General features: G+C 43.0%; 1 protein-coding gene across 1 annotated transcript in view; it reads left to right on the top strand.

The window, feature by feature from the left end:
* AHR (aryl hydrocarbon receptor) overlaps nt 1–16,581 on the top strand; it is a 723,464-nt gene that overhangs the window by 662,800 nt on the left and 44,083 nt on the right. Inside the window, exon 10 of the mRNA XM_069648615.1 lies at nt 8,836–10,084. Coding sequence (XP_069504716.1) covers nt 8,836–10,084 — 1,249 coding nt within the window. The remainder of the gene's footprint in view (nt 1–8,835; nt 10,085–16,581) is intronic.

Consider the following 16,581-nt stretch of genomic DNA (forward strand, 5'->3'; position numbering starts at 1 on the left):
GGTCTCCTCCGATCAGTCTTGGCCACCAGGTTTCTTCGTCCCACCCATACTCGTCTGCGCTTAGCAACCTTCAGCGTTATCACTCTTGTTCTCTCACATAACTCAAAGTCACCCACCCTTTCCGACTGATTTCCGGAGATAAAAATATAGCCGACGAGGGAAGATCTGTTTGGCCCAGTGAATTACTTTTTGGCTGGTTGATCTTTGTGAAATGAGCCATTACGTGCCCTCAAATTCATATTATTTAAAGTTCTAGCCACATCCAGAGCTAAAAAATGTGTTCTCTTAGGATGGGGATCATTCACTGCCGGAATATCCCATAGGCCCAATAAGTGATTCAGGGATTTGATCTGCATATCGGAATATCCCATAGGCCCAATAAGTGATTCAGGGATTTGATCTGCATATTTAAATCTCCTGCAACAAAAATATAGCTATTTCCACAACTTTCTATTGTTCTTGACCTGATTGTATCATAGAGTAGGTCGTTTGTAGCCATGCCCTGTGAGCCCAAAGGTCTATTATATATGTTAAATAGCCACAAGCTATCACCCTCCTCCGTGGTAAAGGAGAGAAGCTGTAATGTGGACAATGGAACACATTCCACCCCACTGTAGAGTCTATCCAAACCAACAGACCTACACTTGGTCTACCTTTAGACCTTTGACTGCTGGAATGTGAAAGGATGTATACCCCTGAATCATAACTGGTACAGACACCCAGATCTCCTACAATAAAATAATCTGAAAGCTTCTTATGAACATACACCAATCGGGGACATCCATCAACCAAGTTAGTCTAGCAATATTCCAAGGCAGGAGTCTATCGCCCTCCCGCCCTACTGTCTGACAATGCCCCACATGGAGTCAATGTAATTCATCCAGATCCCCACAATGCCTGCCTGACTATGGCTATTACTCTGTGTGGTATAATCAAAACCCATCCTCCCCCTACCTTTTCATTGCCAATTCAATTGAATGTTCAATATGCTCTATCATCATTCGAAAAGACCCAAGGGCTCTTAGTGCTATCCTAACATCTGTTGAAGGGTAAGCTATACGATCTATACTCGGTAGATTTTCAACAAGGGCCCATGAGTGCAAATTGACCCATATAGAATCAAATCTAGAATACGGGATAATACCCCTAGAGCATCCAACAATGTCATCCCTAATTATTGAGAGACAGCCGTTTGTATGTCGAAACCAATATATACACTTGTTTTTGAGGCTCACTGGGTTCTCATATGTGATTGATATTTGTCAGGGCACATTGATCATTACAACTGAAGGGCAACCCTTATCAATTACACTGAGTAAAGCTGCATCCATTGGGCACCTCCCCAATCTCCCCAGGGGAATTATGTTAGCACCTGATAGAGGTGTGCTACGTGTCTCAAAAATCGAGCGATTGCTCTGTTTGATTGGGGCCAGGGAAAAGCGTGGAACTGGTATAAACTTGGATCCCTAAATCAATATGTTCTTCAGCTTTAACCTCTTTCGTGGCACTCTTTGTTAGACCCTTGTATACCTGTGCTGGAGTAAGGACAACACAGCAGGCCCCCAGTTTCTCCGGTTCATGCCTAGTTTGAACTGGGATTCGTGAAGCTAGAGCAACACCTTTTTCTTTGACTTCCTTAATTTCTATGGCCAGCTCTTTTAACCAACATTCAGTGTTGCTTACAATAAGCTCTTTCACATCAGCAACAATTTCACTACTTTGTTGCTCAATATATTACACTCAGGTTTTGGGTTCACGCCTACACCTGCAGGGCCAGTCTGGGATTCACAATCTTGAAACCTCCCAATTGCATCTTTTGCTATGTTTCTAGTCACACCCTTTCTGCTTATCCTGGCCATGAGGGCTTTACCCTTGTTTGTAGGGGTCACACGGTTTGAGAAAAACGAGGGTGAACCTTCACAAAGAGGTTTGAATCAGTTAGAAAACAGAACTTGGGGGTTAACTAGCAGGTACTCATCACTACAGTTTGTCTCCACACACGCTCTTTCACTTTGCTTAACTTCTAGGTGTACACTGTGGATGGCTGATTGCAGTTGATTGCCACTGTTAACTGTTAGAACTCCCTGGGGCATCTGCTCCCCTTGACAGTGGACTTCAATAATATTAGTAGCAATCTGCCCTATTTTCATCTCATTACATTTGGTATCATATTTGACTGGGAATATGTAGTTATTTCCCCATTCCTGTCCAGGCTTTTGGGTGGTTGCAAAGGGAGCCACACGATCAATTCTTCGTGCACAAAGTCTGGGCGTTGTTGTGACTTAGTGTTCCCATCTGTTTCTAACTTGCTGATTTGGGATTCACAGCTCCTTTCTCTCATATAAAAACCTTCCATGTGCCGTGTCAGGTTGTTGTCAGAAGTTGGAATCTGACAAGTTTCTGGAATGGTTATTTGTGTTTGTAAGAACTGGTGAAAAGACTGTTGGAGGAAACCTTTGAGGGAGGTGGCTGCAGTCTTACATTTCCACCACTGTTCTTCAATAAAGGATATTATTCTGGAACCCAACCTGTGTGGTGTCGATCTATTACACTGGCAATGAGTGCTGTTCTCTAAGGCTGCAGCGGAGCGAGAACAGCGATTATCTGTGTGTGTAATCAAAGAACCTCAGCATTGCTGGAGTGCCAGACTTGTGGGAGTGAGCAATCGCTGGTCCTGCACAAGAATTTACTCCCTAAGCAACGTTGCAGAAGGGACTGGCTGCAGAGAGCCAGACTTTCCTTTCCCCGAGGTGAAGCGCTCGCCACTACAGCAAACTATGAGGCAAGTACTGTGTCCCCCATTTCGAGGTGCACAAGAGTGCTGCGACCGCCACGCTACTGCGCTTCACACAACATCACCCTGGTTAGGAGCGCCAGATTTCTGGAGGTCCGCATTAGAGGAAGGCGCCTCCAAGCACTGCGCTATGTGCGCTGGCCATTTTATTAACATCACAACAACATTGTGTTGCCTAGACAACGCATCAGGAGCTGGAGCTCCAACTGAAGAAACTATAAGGTGAAGAGTTTGCCTTTGCTTCTGCTTCTGCGGGTGACTGATTTTATAGTGACAAAACCTCGGTCCAACCATCAGAGGCATCAGTTGTCCAATAAGGAACTCGAAGAATTTGATCTAAGTGCATGAAGGAAGGGAAGGTGAAGTTAAAGTTATTTGCCTATTAACCCTCTGTTTATCCACTGTTGAAACACTGATTTGAGGCTTCCATGGCCAGCATACCAGCACATACGTTCTTTCTCACACAACCTGGAGAATCACTCATCAAATGGATAGAGTGGAAAGAAGACTTATTGAAGTTTGTATTAGCAGTTTATGGTCCAAAATATTCAACAGAGAAAATATGCTCTCCTCTACCACTGTCTAGGGAGTGCAGGGTAAGATTTCTTCAAGAGGCTTCCAGAACCTGTACAACAGTCATCTGATGCCACACCATGGAACAGTTTTGACATAAGCATCAATAGGCTTGACAAGCATTACGAGGACAAGTAGAACAAGATCTTAGTAGGGTATCACTTCGGGACAAGAGAACAGAAGACTGGAGAGCTTCGTGAACTTGCAATAAAATGTCGTTTTGGACATTGTCACAATGAGCACATCCGTGACCAGTTACTGATAATGTGTACAGATCATCGCATTAGAGAGGAGTTGTGGAAAGAATTAGATCCCAATTTAGACAAAATGTTTGAGCTTGCCAAGCAGGTGGAGCATACTACGCAATACATCAAGCAGCTTAGTGCAGAGACTGATAGTCAGTCTGGAAAAGAATCTTGTTGGGGTCAGTGCTGTTTCTGCAGGGAGAAGTGGCAGACAGAGAAACAAAAATCTTAGTGACACATGAGTTACCGATACCAAGAGATCCAGATACTTTGGAGGAAAGAAAGAAACGTTTGGGTTTCGGAGAAGTGATGTGCGTGATGAAGATAATTCTGATGGGGACTTTGTAGGTGGAGAGCATGTCATCTAGGTGATAAATGATGTCTCTGGGGTGAGATTAGAGAAACCTAGATCTTTGGTCAAAGTCAATGGGAAGGAAGTTATCATGTTGGTTGAAAGTGGAGCTGACTACAACTTCATAGGGAGAGATACTTGGGAGAACGTTTTTCAAAATTGCATGCTCTGCCACAGTGAATACTTATGGGGAGAATCCAATTCATATCATTTAACAAATGCAAGCTTTTCTGGAGTTCCAGGGGAGGTTAGCTGATGGGAAGGTATATGTGATAACTATCAGTGGTGATTTGCTCTCTTGGAATAGCCTAGCTGCCCTAGTAATTAAGCTTGACCCCAATGCAGGCAACCTGTATACACGACTGCTGACAAGTGTGGAGGCGCGATTGAAGTTTGCTGCAGGGAGAATGAGTTGAGTGGATGTTGTGAGGACATCCCCACCTGGGCGCCACACATTTTTCAGGACACGCTAGGTTGTTTATCCAAGTGCATGCACAAGATTAAGATCAAGACTGTATCGGTTCCAATAGTAGCTATGGGCAGGCCGGTCCTGTTAGCTTTAAAGAAGGAGGTTGTGGTGGAACTCAAACGCATGACAAAGGCAATTGATATAGAGCCCACATAAGTATTGGAGCGGGTTAGTCCCATTGTTAAAGCACCTAGGGGCAATGGGGCTGTCAGGTTGTGTATTGATTTTAGGGAACTCAGCAGGTGTGTGAAGGCGGAAATATGTCCATTACCCAAGATTGATGAGCTCATATCTGATCTGTCTGGGGCCAGGGTCTTTTTGTCACTTGACTTGGAATCAATACGACGTAGAGCAACGCAGGTTTGATCCCTGGGTCCACGCTTAGAAACCTCTGGGTATTAAGCACGTTATAAATAACCAATTGCAATTATGCAAAGAGCTTCACACTCTCCACTGAGGAGGCCAGTGAGTAGCTTACTTTTCCCTCCATGTCTTCTGAAACACATAATACATCTGAAATGTACTCATGCTTTTAGATAGACTTTAAGCAAGTATTATGGAAAATATTTCTGGGGTTTCTAGGGGTCACTGTGTCCACCAAATACAGTAATTCCCCTGTCTGTTTGCCATTCCACTTACAGCCAAAGCCCTGGACTTTGCAGGTTAAATCATGAGGCCCCTTTGGCCTCTTAATATCAAATTTGGGCTGATTTATAAAGACATAAAGTTTGAATATCAATCCACCTTTGTCTGGTGACGCTCCCTGTGAATACTCTTGTACGGTACACTGTAGGATCAGTGAACATTTCCATGAGTGCAGCCTGATTACATAGTCTAATATCAAAAATATCAACCAGTTTCCTGAGGATTTTGATGGATGAAGGGGACCGTGAAAACCCCCACAAGTGGAAGTGGAAATAGGGTCACCTTCTCCTGTCCAACAGATCTACCAGACAGCTGACACGTCAAACATCATATTCAGGAAGCTCTATTTCGACACCTATGCAATGTAAGTAGAAGTCAGATGACAAACGTTGCATGATGGTTTTTCAATCTGAATTGCCCTACACCTCTCATGACCTCACTGCAAGGCAAATGGGTGCTATGCTAATGGAACTACTAACCTTTGGTGGGTGTCAGCACAGTCTATATGGGCTCAATATAAATGTGTGGAAATGCTTAGTAAAATATGTTTCCCGGGGTTTCCACTTCATGCTGGGTCAGGGACTGTATACCAGACTATATAGTTAGACATTCTCTCCTCACTGGCATGATTCTTACCCATACACACCTCCTTCAGTAAGCAAAACACTCATCCAACGTAGGCCCCTGCAGTCAGATATGATAGTAGCTTTAAGCTCCTCAGTTGCCTCTCGCAAGAGCTGCAGCTCTCTTTCTGCACAGGTCGTTGCAATGCCTCTCTTCTTCAGGGGCACATGCCATAGCAAGCTGCCTCTTTTTGGGCTGTGACTGCTTTATTACTACCCCTGCCTGTTTGGGTCTCCAGTGGCCATGTCCAGTGGAACCAGCATGTTTCTAGGCAAAACATTTGTAGGTACATTTTCTCTAAGCACTAAACAGAACAGGGGCTATCTTATCTTCAGTCCTAATGGTGTGTATGGTACCAGGAGTGTTTGAAGGGCCTACCTCTTTATATCGAAGTGGTCTTCCATGGACCCTTTAACAGGTCCTCTGGGGTGACAATTGCCTGGTCTACTAATGTGATATTGCTTCCAGGATCTCTTACTGCAGAGATAATATGGCAATTAATAAATACTCACACAAGATACTGTTGAGCGTTCAGTGGAATCTCTACCACATTTCCTCATGGTATTCCCAGACTCCACAGGAATACTATAACTAGCTCGGAAGGAGTGTCTGTGGAACATCACAATGGCCACCTGTTCTGGTAAGGCAGCTACATCAAGCATTTCCCCTTTGCAGAGTAGGATCTGTGATGTCCCAACACCCTTCATAACTGTGTTGACTTTGATGGTTCTATCAGTTCACAGTCTCAGATGTTTGCTACTGTTCTGGTGCCATCCCATCTATAACGTACCCACCAGTACTTTTGGGAACAGATGAGGAGGATGTTTAAAGGGATGCCACCTCTGAACTGCTTCTGTGGATCCCCCTGTCAAGTCCAATGGTTGAGGTCTTTTCTGCTGACATGATGGAGCTCAAATGCCCCTCTTGTGAATCCACTTTGTTCACTCTAATCTGTCCTTTTAGACGTCTCACTCTCATGCCATTATTCCCAAAGGTTTTCCTAATCCTCTCACCTTACTTCAGGGAGATTGTATGGCTTTTTAGATACTGATTTTCTTTGTTCTCCCAAAACTCCTTACAAAAGCCTCTGTCATACATGTTCACTTTTACTGGTCACACTCACTAATTCCAAATGCTGGTCGCTTACATTCTAAACAAGCTGCTTTTCCCTAATCTATGTCTCTGTGCATCCGTCATTCCAAGTCAAAAATACTAATCAAGACAAAATATCATCTGAACAACATATTCTCCTATAAGGATGGGAATAGAGTGCAACCATTAAATGCCCTGATTTTTCATCTTGGATTCTCCATTTTAGGTTTCATTCGTTCGATGTGGTGTGCATTTCACGTTACTTGTAGCTCCAGTTATCTCCATTCAGCTCTTTGGTGTGCTCACGTTCTTTAATTGAACGGTTTCCCCTCTTTTTGTTCTACCCACAGAAACAGAGGGTGGCAAAGCTGAAGCTGTGGGGAGGTTGATAGTAGTCTCTGTGTTCGCATTGTCTGGTCTGGTGAGGCTCTCCAAGGGTACTTCCAAATTGATGCCACTAATCCTACCTCGTTTAAGCCACTGGTCCTGACTGTGTGCACTTGGCAGAGCTTCTTCATGCCTCCAGGCCATTTCCAACATTTTCTTTGTCAGCCTGACAAATTTACATATTTGTATATTTCTCTGCAGTTATGCATTGCCTAGCATGCAGTGCTTATTGGCTTACATAGGGGTTCTCTCCCCCAGTGCCACGATGGCTTCCCAATTCCCTGTAATAAGGGCATGTGAAAGACTGGGCCACAACTTCGTTGCTGGTCTCTGATAGTTTAGCAATGATTTGGTGTGACAAGGAGATGCTACATGTAAGCAGAATGACAGCCGGCACACTACAGAAGGTACTGAGCGAGAGAAAGGAGAATTGCTTGTAGCTGGGGTAACCGGCTGCTGGCCTTTTAGCATATTGGACATCTCTGACACTGGTCATGTACAAGCATGTCCCAGTAGTCAAAGTTCAGGTCGGAAAATGTAACGATAGCCCTTGGGCACTATTTTCTTTACGAGCCCTTGGAGCTTTTTTGATGATTCCGCCTCTTTGTGACTAAGCCATGCAGGGATAGGCCACCAGGCTTTGTGGTGCCCAGGTATCCTTTGAGGCTTTATATGTAGGTGCTTCAATGGTTTTGGGGAAGTGAGCACTGAGCCATATGTTCCCTCTGGTCTTGTGAAAGGTTTAGTGTTATCGGTCACTGGCAGAGTTGAACTTCCTCATTGCTGGTTGGGGTTGGTGTTGCCTTTCTATGATTGGGACTCATCCCAGTGCTATTCAAGGTAATGGAGAAGACTCCCAGGTTACATAAGAATATTGTTAGTAGAGTTAAAAACTGCCATTCTTTTTAACAGTCTAACATCTAGATGTCATGTGTTTCTCATGGTCACATCAGCCTCTCTGAGTTCTCATAGTCTGACTCATCCGAGGAAAAGGGTCAGTAACTCAATCAGGAAATGGCAAAAACTGGCAATGCCTCTTGCCATACATGCATTATTGGAGGTTCTCCCTCATAGCAGTCCCAAAGATCAGGCAATGGATACGTGAATAGACAGGTTGACAGAAGAAGGTGAGAAGGTACATAACTATCAATGTTTGTCAGTGAACACATAAAGTAAAAATATGTGTAAACCTAAAAATACATGTCAAGGTATGTATTCATAAATTCATGTTGATTACATTTGGGTGGCGCAACTGTCAGATAAGTGTCCATCACCCAATAGTGCACATAATACTAGTAACTGTTGCTACGCTGTCTGCAATGTCACTTAATACCGAACTAATAATGTTGTTAAGACATTTCTACATATCTACATACCAAAAGTATTTAATATTATATATCGTTTTCTTTTTATTGGCTAGGAGAATCAGTGTTTGAATTCAAATTAAACTAAAACAAAATAATGTAAAAGCACTGTCTATCCATGCAATACCCTCTTTTGACAACACAGTGTACATGTATGTAGATATGACTCCAGACATGCGCTGCCAGCTTGCATCCTGTTGCCTTTACTTTTCATAACATAACATTATTTAATAAGGTAGAATGCTCAAACCAGTGATCTCATCTTTCCCCCTTATTTGCTACACCTCTAGGGAAGAAGAAGGAGCAGAGCACTTGCGGAAGCGGAATGTGCAGCTACCCTTTATGTTTGCCACCGGCGAAGCTGTGCTCTATGAAGCAACGTTTCCTATGCCTGGGCTGATGGATCCTTTGCCGATGAAGGGCAAAGGTAAAATGGCCAGAGGAAGTTCTGCCAGATCGCCTGCACTAAGCGAGTCTGTGCCTTCAAAGTCTCTCCTAGGTGCCATGCTCAGGCAAGATGAGTCTGTCTACATTTGTCCACCAGCACCAAAGATTTTCACCCTCTCGAGTCTTCTAAATGAGACAAAAGACGACCTTCACAGCATTCTTTCCAGTGATTGGCAAGACAATCTTGTGCCAGTAGGGAACAGTAATGTCTTGAAACAAGAACAGGTCGAGAGCCCAGAGACATTGAATCCAACTTTTGTACAGGATATACCTGCAGACATGCCTGCAGACAGCAGGGACAGTGAACTGTACAACATCATGAGAGGTCTGGACATTGACTTCGAAGATCTGGAGCTTATTCAACAAGATGCCACTTTTTTTACAAGTGAACTTGACTCTTCCGATATTCGGGACATAGACCTGGCTGATGAAATCCTAACATATGTACAAGAGTCTCTAAATAGGCGCTCAGACTGCATGTTTTCGGGCAGTCTTCCGAAAACCTCAACAGCTGAAGGAATGGACTGCAAAACAAGGCATGCCCCAGAAACACAGCAAATCCCACAGCGTTGTCAAAGGCCAATAGTTCCCCCGCAGCTTTGTCAAAAAATGAAGCACATGCAGGTTAACGGCATGCTTGGAAACTGGAACTCTGTCAGTAGTATGCAGGTTACTTACCAGCAGCAGCTGCCAGCGTCATATGATTTTTCAAGTTTCCACATCATTCCTGAGTTTCCTTTCAAGTCAGAGGCGGATACTGTTCCCGCCCCCTGCACACAGGACTTCCCATATATGCATCAACCTGCTATTGTGCCACCCTTATTAAACCCTACAGGAATGGACTTCGATGTCGGAGGTGTTCAGAGTTCTGAAGTTCCTGTTCCCTCCAGTTTGGATAGTTATCTAAATAGTTTCCCCCAGAACTCTCAGAGCCAACCTCACAGAGTAATCCATCCATTGTTGGTGACATCTCAGCCCTGCTACTCAGCTGCTGTTTCTATGTATCCATGCATCCCAGAACCACAGCCAACGTGCATTAATCAGTCCTTGTGTAATCCAGGGATGTCTGGTCAGCAACCACTGCTAAATGAGGTAACTGGTATATTTTATTCATTCATTTAACCATGTTTAGATGCAGATTGAAGTTTGTGTTCTATGATGCATAGTGAATAAATACTCATGAAACAGGTTTTTGAAACATGCTTTTAAAATGTATCTAATCTTGAAAACATGTACAATCCCTTTCATTTCACATGGTGTTGGCCAAACAAAAGTTTGCTACTGGTGGAAGACAGATGATCAGAGGAGGAAGGACTCCTTTCCCTCCATAGTCTATCAGAACTCTGTGTGAATTCAACATTGTGCACTGAGTACACCTTCTCGATCTCCTTTCTATAGTCATACATGGACTACTTGATAGAGGTTAGAATGTATTTTGGTCAAGGTTCATGCATCTTGTCACTCATGTGGATGTGCTTTGGGAAGGAATTCAAAATCTAGGAGGGACCTAAGTATTGTGTGTGGCCTAAAGAATTCTGGGCATGGCCTAAAGGGGTGACAGCTGCCTGCCCCAATCAATACATCAATAGACCCTGCAAATATGTATTTGGCATCCCTCAGCATGGCCTCGGGAGGTATTGTTTGCGTCCAGTCTTCATATCATAAATACATCTCTCTGGCTCAGTTTGTAAATAAGTCAGTCTGTTTAGAAACAATTTAATTAGTGAGTAAATTACCATTACTCTTGCAATATCATCACATATGAAAGGAGAGGGTAACACATAACACTGTTGTGGGTTTCTGGCTCCTTTGGATACAATCAAACAGCATGTTGTGAGCATAGGAATGTCCATCGACTTTTATATTTGACAACAAATATCTGTTCTACTGTTTCAAACATGCATCACTTATAAGCATGTAATGCACACTGGGCTTGGTGCTCATTTCTTCTGTCACAACCATCACCATAAATGTAAAGTGTCTGGAAACTGTAAACACTGTGTGTGTGTGGTTTGTACTGTCCTGCTTCCCTTCAATATATTGCTTTCACATCTTGTTCATGGAATGCTGCTTCCTCCAATTTGCAAGTAGTGCAAGTCTCCTGACACACACAGGAAAAATCACCTTTGTTTTTAGTAGAAGGGGTTAGAGGGAGTCCTTGCTCGGGAACAGTTTTTTTTAGACTCCCTGGGTGTTATCCCCACTAGCTCCAGCCCACTGAAATCACAGATACTGTTGCTTGCCTGCGGCTGCAGGTGCCCAGGCCTTCCACCTCTTTGCATTTGTTAGGAGGCTGTGGTCACCAGCATGTCAAGTCTTGAGGAGCTAACCTAATTGGCTGATTTGAAGAAGAAAGACTAGCCAAGGATACTGTGGAATCGTTTTTTTTTAGACTCTCTGGGTGTCATCCCCACTAGCTCCAGCCCACTGAAATCACAGATACTGTTGCTTGCCTGCAGCTGCAGGTGCCCAGAACTTTGTAAGCAACTTAAATTCAACGCTACAGCTAAGTCAATGCATAGTCTGGGATGCTGATGGAAGCCCTTATTGATATATTTTTATGTCCAGTTCATATACTCTGGATGACAACCCTTATATAACACCCCTCTCTCAGAATCCCCCCGACCCCGCTGAGCCAAGAAGTAGGTTTGGTTTGCACATTTAAAAGGTTTATTTGAAAATTAAACAATATATATCTATCACACTTTTATAGTAAATTAATATTTGATATCACACTTGAGAATATGATGTTGATCAACAATGGATAATGTTATAGTGGTACACTCTTTTTGATGGCTTAGAAGTTGATATAGAGAGGATAAAGTAGCTGAGAATGCTTTTATGGCTTCAATGACAATGCAATGATGAAAGAAAATGCAGTACAGAAAATAAACTTGATATGATTTCAACCAAAACAATGCAATCACTTTCCCCCCTGGTAGCAATTAATTCCCCCCCTTATGCAATGTAAAGAGATGGAAGGAAAGCACACAGTTCTCAGGAATGCAATCAAATATAATTCAGTTCCCCCCTAGCAAGCTTAGAGGAAAAGGGATGATTTTAACACAGGCAAAGTACTTTGATGTGGTTGCAATTAAGTGAAAAATATGCTAAAAAGGCTTTTAATTCCCTATAGGAGGTTCAGGGTGAGTGAGAGATACTTTAAATTAATTCAGGATCACTTTAGCAATGCTCTATGAATGATTGTCAGATTGCACATGAATTTCTGCAAGGAAAGCAAGGACAAATATTTTTACACGTGGCTGAAATTAAGCAAGATGTCAAATCGCGGCAAATTTAGTCGCGTGCGTCGAGCGCAATTACTGAGGCACTATCACGAGTAGGAAGTCGGTTCTAGGCCCGTTGGAAAGCTTACAATCTTAGCTTTAAGATGACAGTTAAAACTCGCTCCAAACGGTTCCGGAGATACGGCCGATTTAGTAAAGGTAGTTTTTCGGATTTGAAATTTTAAAGCTCAGAATGACAGATGACAGTTTTCAGTTTTAAAAATGACAGAATGACACGATTTTAGGAGGCAGTTCTAATAGGCTAAAATAGTTTGGATTAGATTATTTTAAACTAAGAGATTGGTTTTGGCACAGTGCTAGCTGGGGACTCACACTAGATTTTGGACAGGAATGCGACTTTGTCACTGATCGGGTAAGGATTGGCTGGACTTCTGCTAGCGGTTCTTCACAGCGATCTGGTCTCTGGGTCTCCGGTTCTGTTATCGGTTCTTCTAGCGGCACTGCACAGCGGTCTGGTCTCTGGTTCTCTCTGGTTCCGGATACAGCACTGCTTTCTGGATACTGCTACAGGTTCTTGCAAAAGTTCTTGGCAAAGATTTCAAACAGCTCGCCCGGCTGTTGAATAGTTTGGTTGGTTTTGAGGCCTGCTGAAGAGGATTCAGCTTGTGGATTCAGGCCTCTCTGCTACAAATTCTGGAGTTAATTTCTGGTCTCTGGAGATTGATGGATTTGAAGTCTGGATCTCTGGATGTGAAGTCTGAAGTCTCCCGGCAAAGCGTCCCGCAAGAAAGTGGAAAGTGAATGTCTCTACCTGGGTTTCAATGTTCCCTTTTATGTGCTTTGAAAATGGGTGTGTGCCTGGGCCTAGCTAAGCCTGCCCCTCTCACTTATCATTGGCCCAGCTTTCCTCTTTCCCTTGATTGGGGGAAAGAAATGGAGTGTCAGAGTGATGCTGTAGGTTTTATGGTCAGAGGAACCTCCCTTTGTCAAATTGCACACAAATCTATTTCTGATCCAAATACATATTTATCTGTGTACCATTTTTCTAATATTATAGGTCCAGTTAACATATTTTCTGTAGCACCAAACCACCCGATCCCTGTCTTTGTACGATGTTGTGTCCACTTATGACAGAATTCTCCCCTTTTCATCCAGATAACGACCTCTAAACCTTTCCAGATTTTACACAAATGTGCACCAGGGATATGGGTTTCAGATGATAGATGATAAAGTGTCAGATTTTTAACATGCATACATTTGGAGTAACAACCTTTTTTCCGCTACTATCCCCAAGAACATCCCACAGGGTCATAACACCTCTTAAAATGTGCACAGAAAAATCACAAAAAATGATGATGTTATTTATATAATTTTGACAAGTCCGCACTGTGAATTATCTAAGAGGCACCTAAGTATTGTGTGTGGCCTAAAGAATTCTGGGCATGGCCTAAAGGGGTGACAGCTGCCTGCCCCAATCAATACATCAATAGACCCTGCAAATATGTATTTGGCATCCCTCAGCATGGCCTCGGGAGGTATTGTTTGCGTCCAGTCTTCATATCATAAATACATCTCTCTGGCTCAGTTTGTAAATAAGTCAGTCTGTTTAGAAACAATTTAATTAGTGAGTAAATTACCATTACTCTTGCAATATCATCACATATGAAAGGAGAGGGTAACACATAACACTGTTGTGGGTTTCTGGCCCCTTTGGATACAATCAAACAGCATGTTGTGAGCATAGGAATGTCCATCGACTTTTATATTTGACAACAAATATCTGTTCTACTGTTTCAAACATGCATCACTTATAAGCATGTAATGCACACTGGGCTTGGTGCTCATTTCTTCTGTCACAACCATCACCATAAATGTAAAGTGTCTGGAAACTGTAAACACTGTGTGTGTGTGGTTTGTACTGTCCTGCTTCCCTTCAATATATTGCTTTCACATCTTGTTCATGGAATGCTGCTTCCTCCAATTTGCAAGTAGTGCAAGTCTCCTGACACACACAGGAAAAATCACCTTTGTTTTTAGTAGAAGGGGTTAGAGGGAGTCCTTGCTCGGGAACAGTTTTTTTTAGACTCCCTGGGTGTTATCCCCACTAGCTCCAGCCCACTGAAATCACAGATACTGTTGCTTGCCTGCGGCTGCAGGTGCCCAGGCCTTCCACCTCTTTGCATTTGTTAGGAGGCTGTGGTCACCAGCATGTCAAGTCTTGAGGAGCTAACCTAATTGGCTGATTTGAAGAAGAAAGACTAGCCAAGGATACTGTGGAATCGGTTTTTTTTAGACTCTCTGGGTGTCATCCCCACTAGCTCCAGCCCACTGAAATCACAGATACTGTTGCTTGCCTGCAGCTGCAGGTGCCCAGAACTTTGTAAGCAACTTAAATTCAACGCTACAGCTAAGTCAATACATAGTCTGGGATGCTGATGGAAGCCCTTATTGATATATTTTTATGTCCAGTTCATTTACTCTGGATGACAACCCTTATATAACACCCCTCTCTCAGAATCCCCCCGACCCCGCTGAGCCAAGAAGTAGGTTTGGTTTGCACATTTAAAAGGTTTATTTGAAAATTAAACAATATATATCTATCACACTTTTATAGTAAATTAATATTTGATATCACACTTGAGAATATGATGTTGATCAACAATGGATAATGTTCTAGTGGTACACTCTTTTTGATGGCTTAGAAGTTGATATAGAGAGGATAAAGTAGCTGAGAATGCTTTTATGGCTTCAATGACAATGCAATGATGAAAGAAAATGCAGTACAGAAAATAAACTTGATATGATTTCAACCAAAACAATGCACCAGGGATATGGGTTTCAGATGATAGATGATAAAGTGTCAGATTTTTAACATGCATACATAACATCCATCTTTTTAAAATCATGCTCTGGCCCCAAAGGGGTGTGGTTTTCCAAAGCACATGGTGGAATTTCTGGTTCATCCACTTCCCCCAAGCTCAGCTGGCTCTCACAGGCACTGCCCCTCCCAGTTTCTCCCAAGAGGAAGCCATTTTACGATCCCCCTAATATAACATTTGCCTGAGTCCAGGACAGGGCTTTGTTCAACTTCCTGCAGTCTGCAGGTACCACTCCTCTAATTCAATCAGAGAGGTGTCACCTCCTTTTGGTGGGGGCAGCAGGATGCAGCCAGGCCTGGGAAGAGTTGTTGAGCCAGTTCAACTCCTGTCGGGGTTAGGTGTCAGGCAGAATTCAGCTAAATGTCACTTTAGTTCCCAGTTTTCTACATTCAAATCCAACTTACAATTTTTGCACATGCAGCTAGAATGCTGATTCTAAGTTCAAAACTTTGCCATTTAAACAATTGCAACCTATGTGACACTCACAAGTAGGTCACTCATTTATTCTAAACATTTCGATTTTAGTGGCTTTAAACCCAAATTCACTTAAGCTGCTGATGTCCCCCGCTATTTTTTATATATACATTAAATAATTACTTCCTTCAAGTCATTTCAGAATATAGTTTTACATTATATCCACCTCTTAGCAAGTCTTTCCTTGGCCTGGTTTGGGTTCATTTGTTCAGTTTTAAACAAAAGTCTGGTGGTTTTAGAACGCCGGCTTTCTGATAATGGTGAGCACCAGTATTGCATCCATTTTTGACATTAAGAAAATTAATTCCCCACAGTTCTGGGTTGCTTTTGGCAATCAGCATTGCCATTCCCAATGTTTTCAGGCTACTGTGTGTGTAGCCCAATGGTGGTTTTAGGCAGTGCCCTCCTGTGCTCACAACATAGGCAAAAATGGGTGGCAGCCTATTCTTCATGTTTTCCCTGTGCACTCTCTGGGGAGTTCTGGCCATCATGAAGTTTTCAATGCCAGGAATGCACAGTTTTATGGAAGGGCTAGGATGGATGGGTAAAAACATCCCACGCCATCCAACTCTTTGCATGTGTTAAGAGACTGTGGTCACCAGCATGTCAAGTCTTGACGAGCATTCCTAAGTGGCTGTTTTGAAGGAGAAGAAAGACTAGCCAAGGATACTGAAGGGTTCCTGAATGTCCAGAGTTGCGGAGGAGGTGAGTAGTAGAGTCCCTAGTCATTCATAAGTAGCAATGCAGAGGTAAATCTTCCCACCTCTACACTGAGTTTGAATTGTGCTGGTCCAAAGTAAACCACCCTTAATGTGAGTGAATCGTCTGCCACGTTTTCTGTATGTGGGAGGTATCTAGGTGGCTAGTAGAAAAGAAGATTGAGCACCTAAAATTAGTAAATGGGGTGCATTCTTTTTAGATGCCTCAAATTTTTGGAAATTTACCAGTCATCTTATTTACAAAGTCAACTTTCAGAATTCCGGTCGGC

This window comes from Ambystoma mexicanum, chromosome 2q, assembly GCF_040938575.1.
Source record: "Ambystoma mexicanum isolate Mex_15411 chromosome 2q, UKY_AmexF1_1, whole genome shotgun sequence".
In the NCBI taxonomy this organism is placed as follows: domain Eukaryota; kingdom Metazoa; phylum Chordata; class Amphibia; order Caudata; family Ambystomatidae; genus Ambystoma; species Ambystoma mexicanum.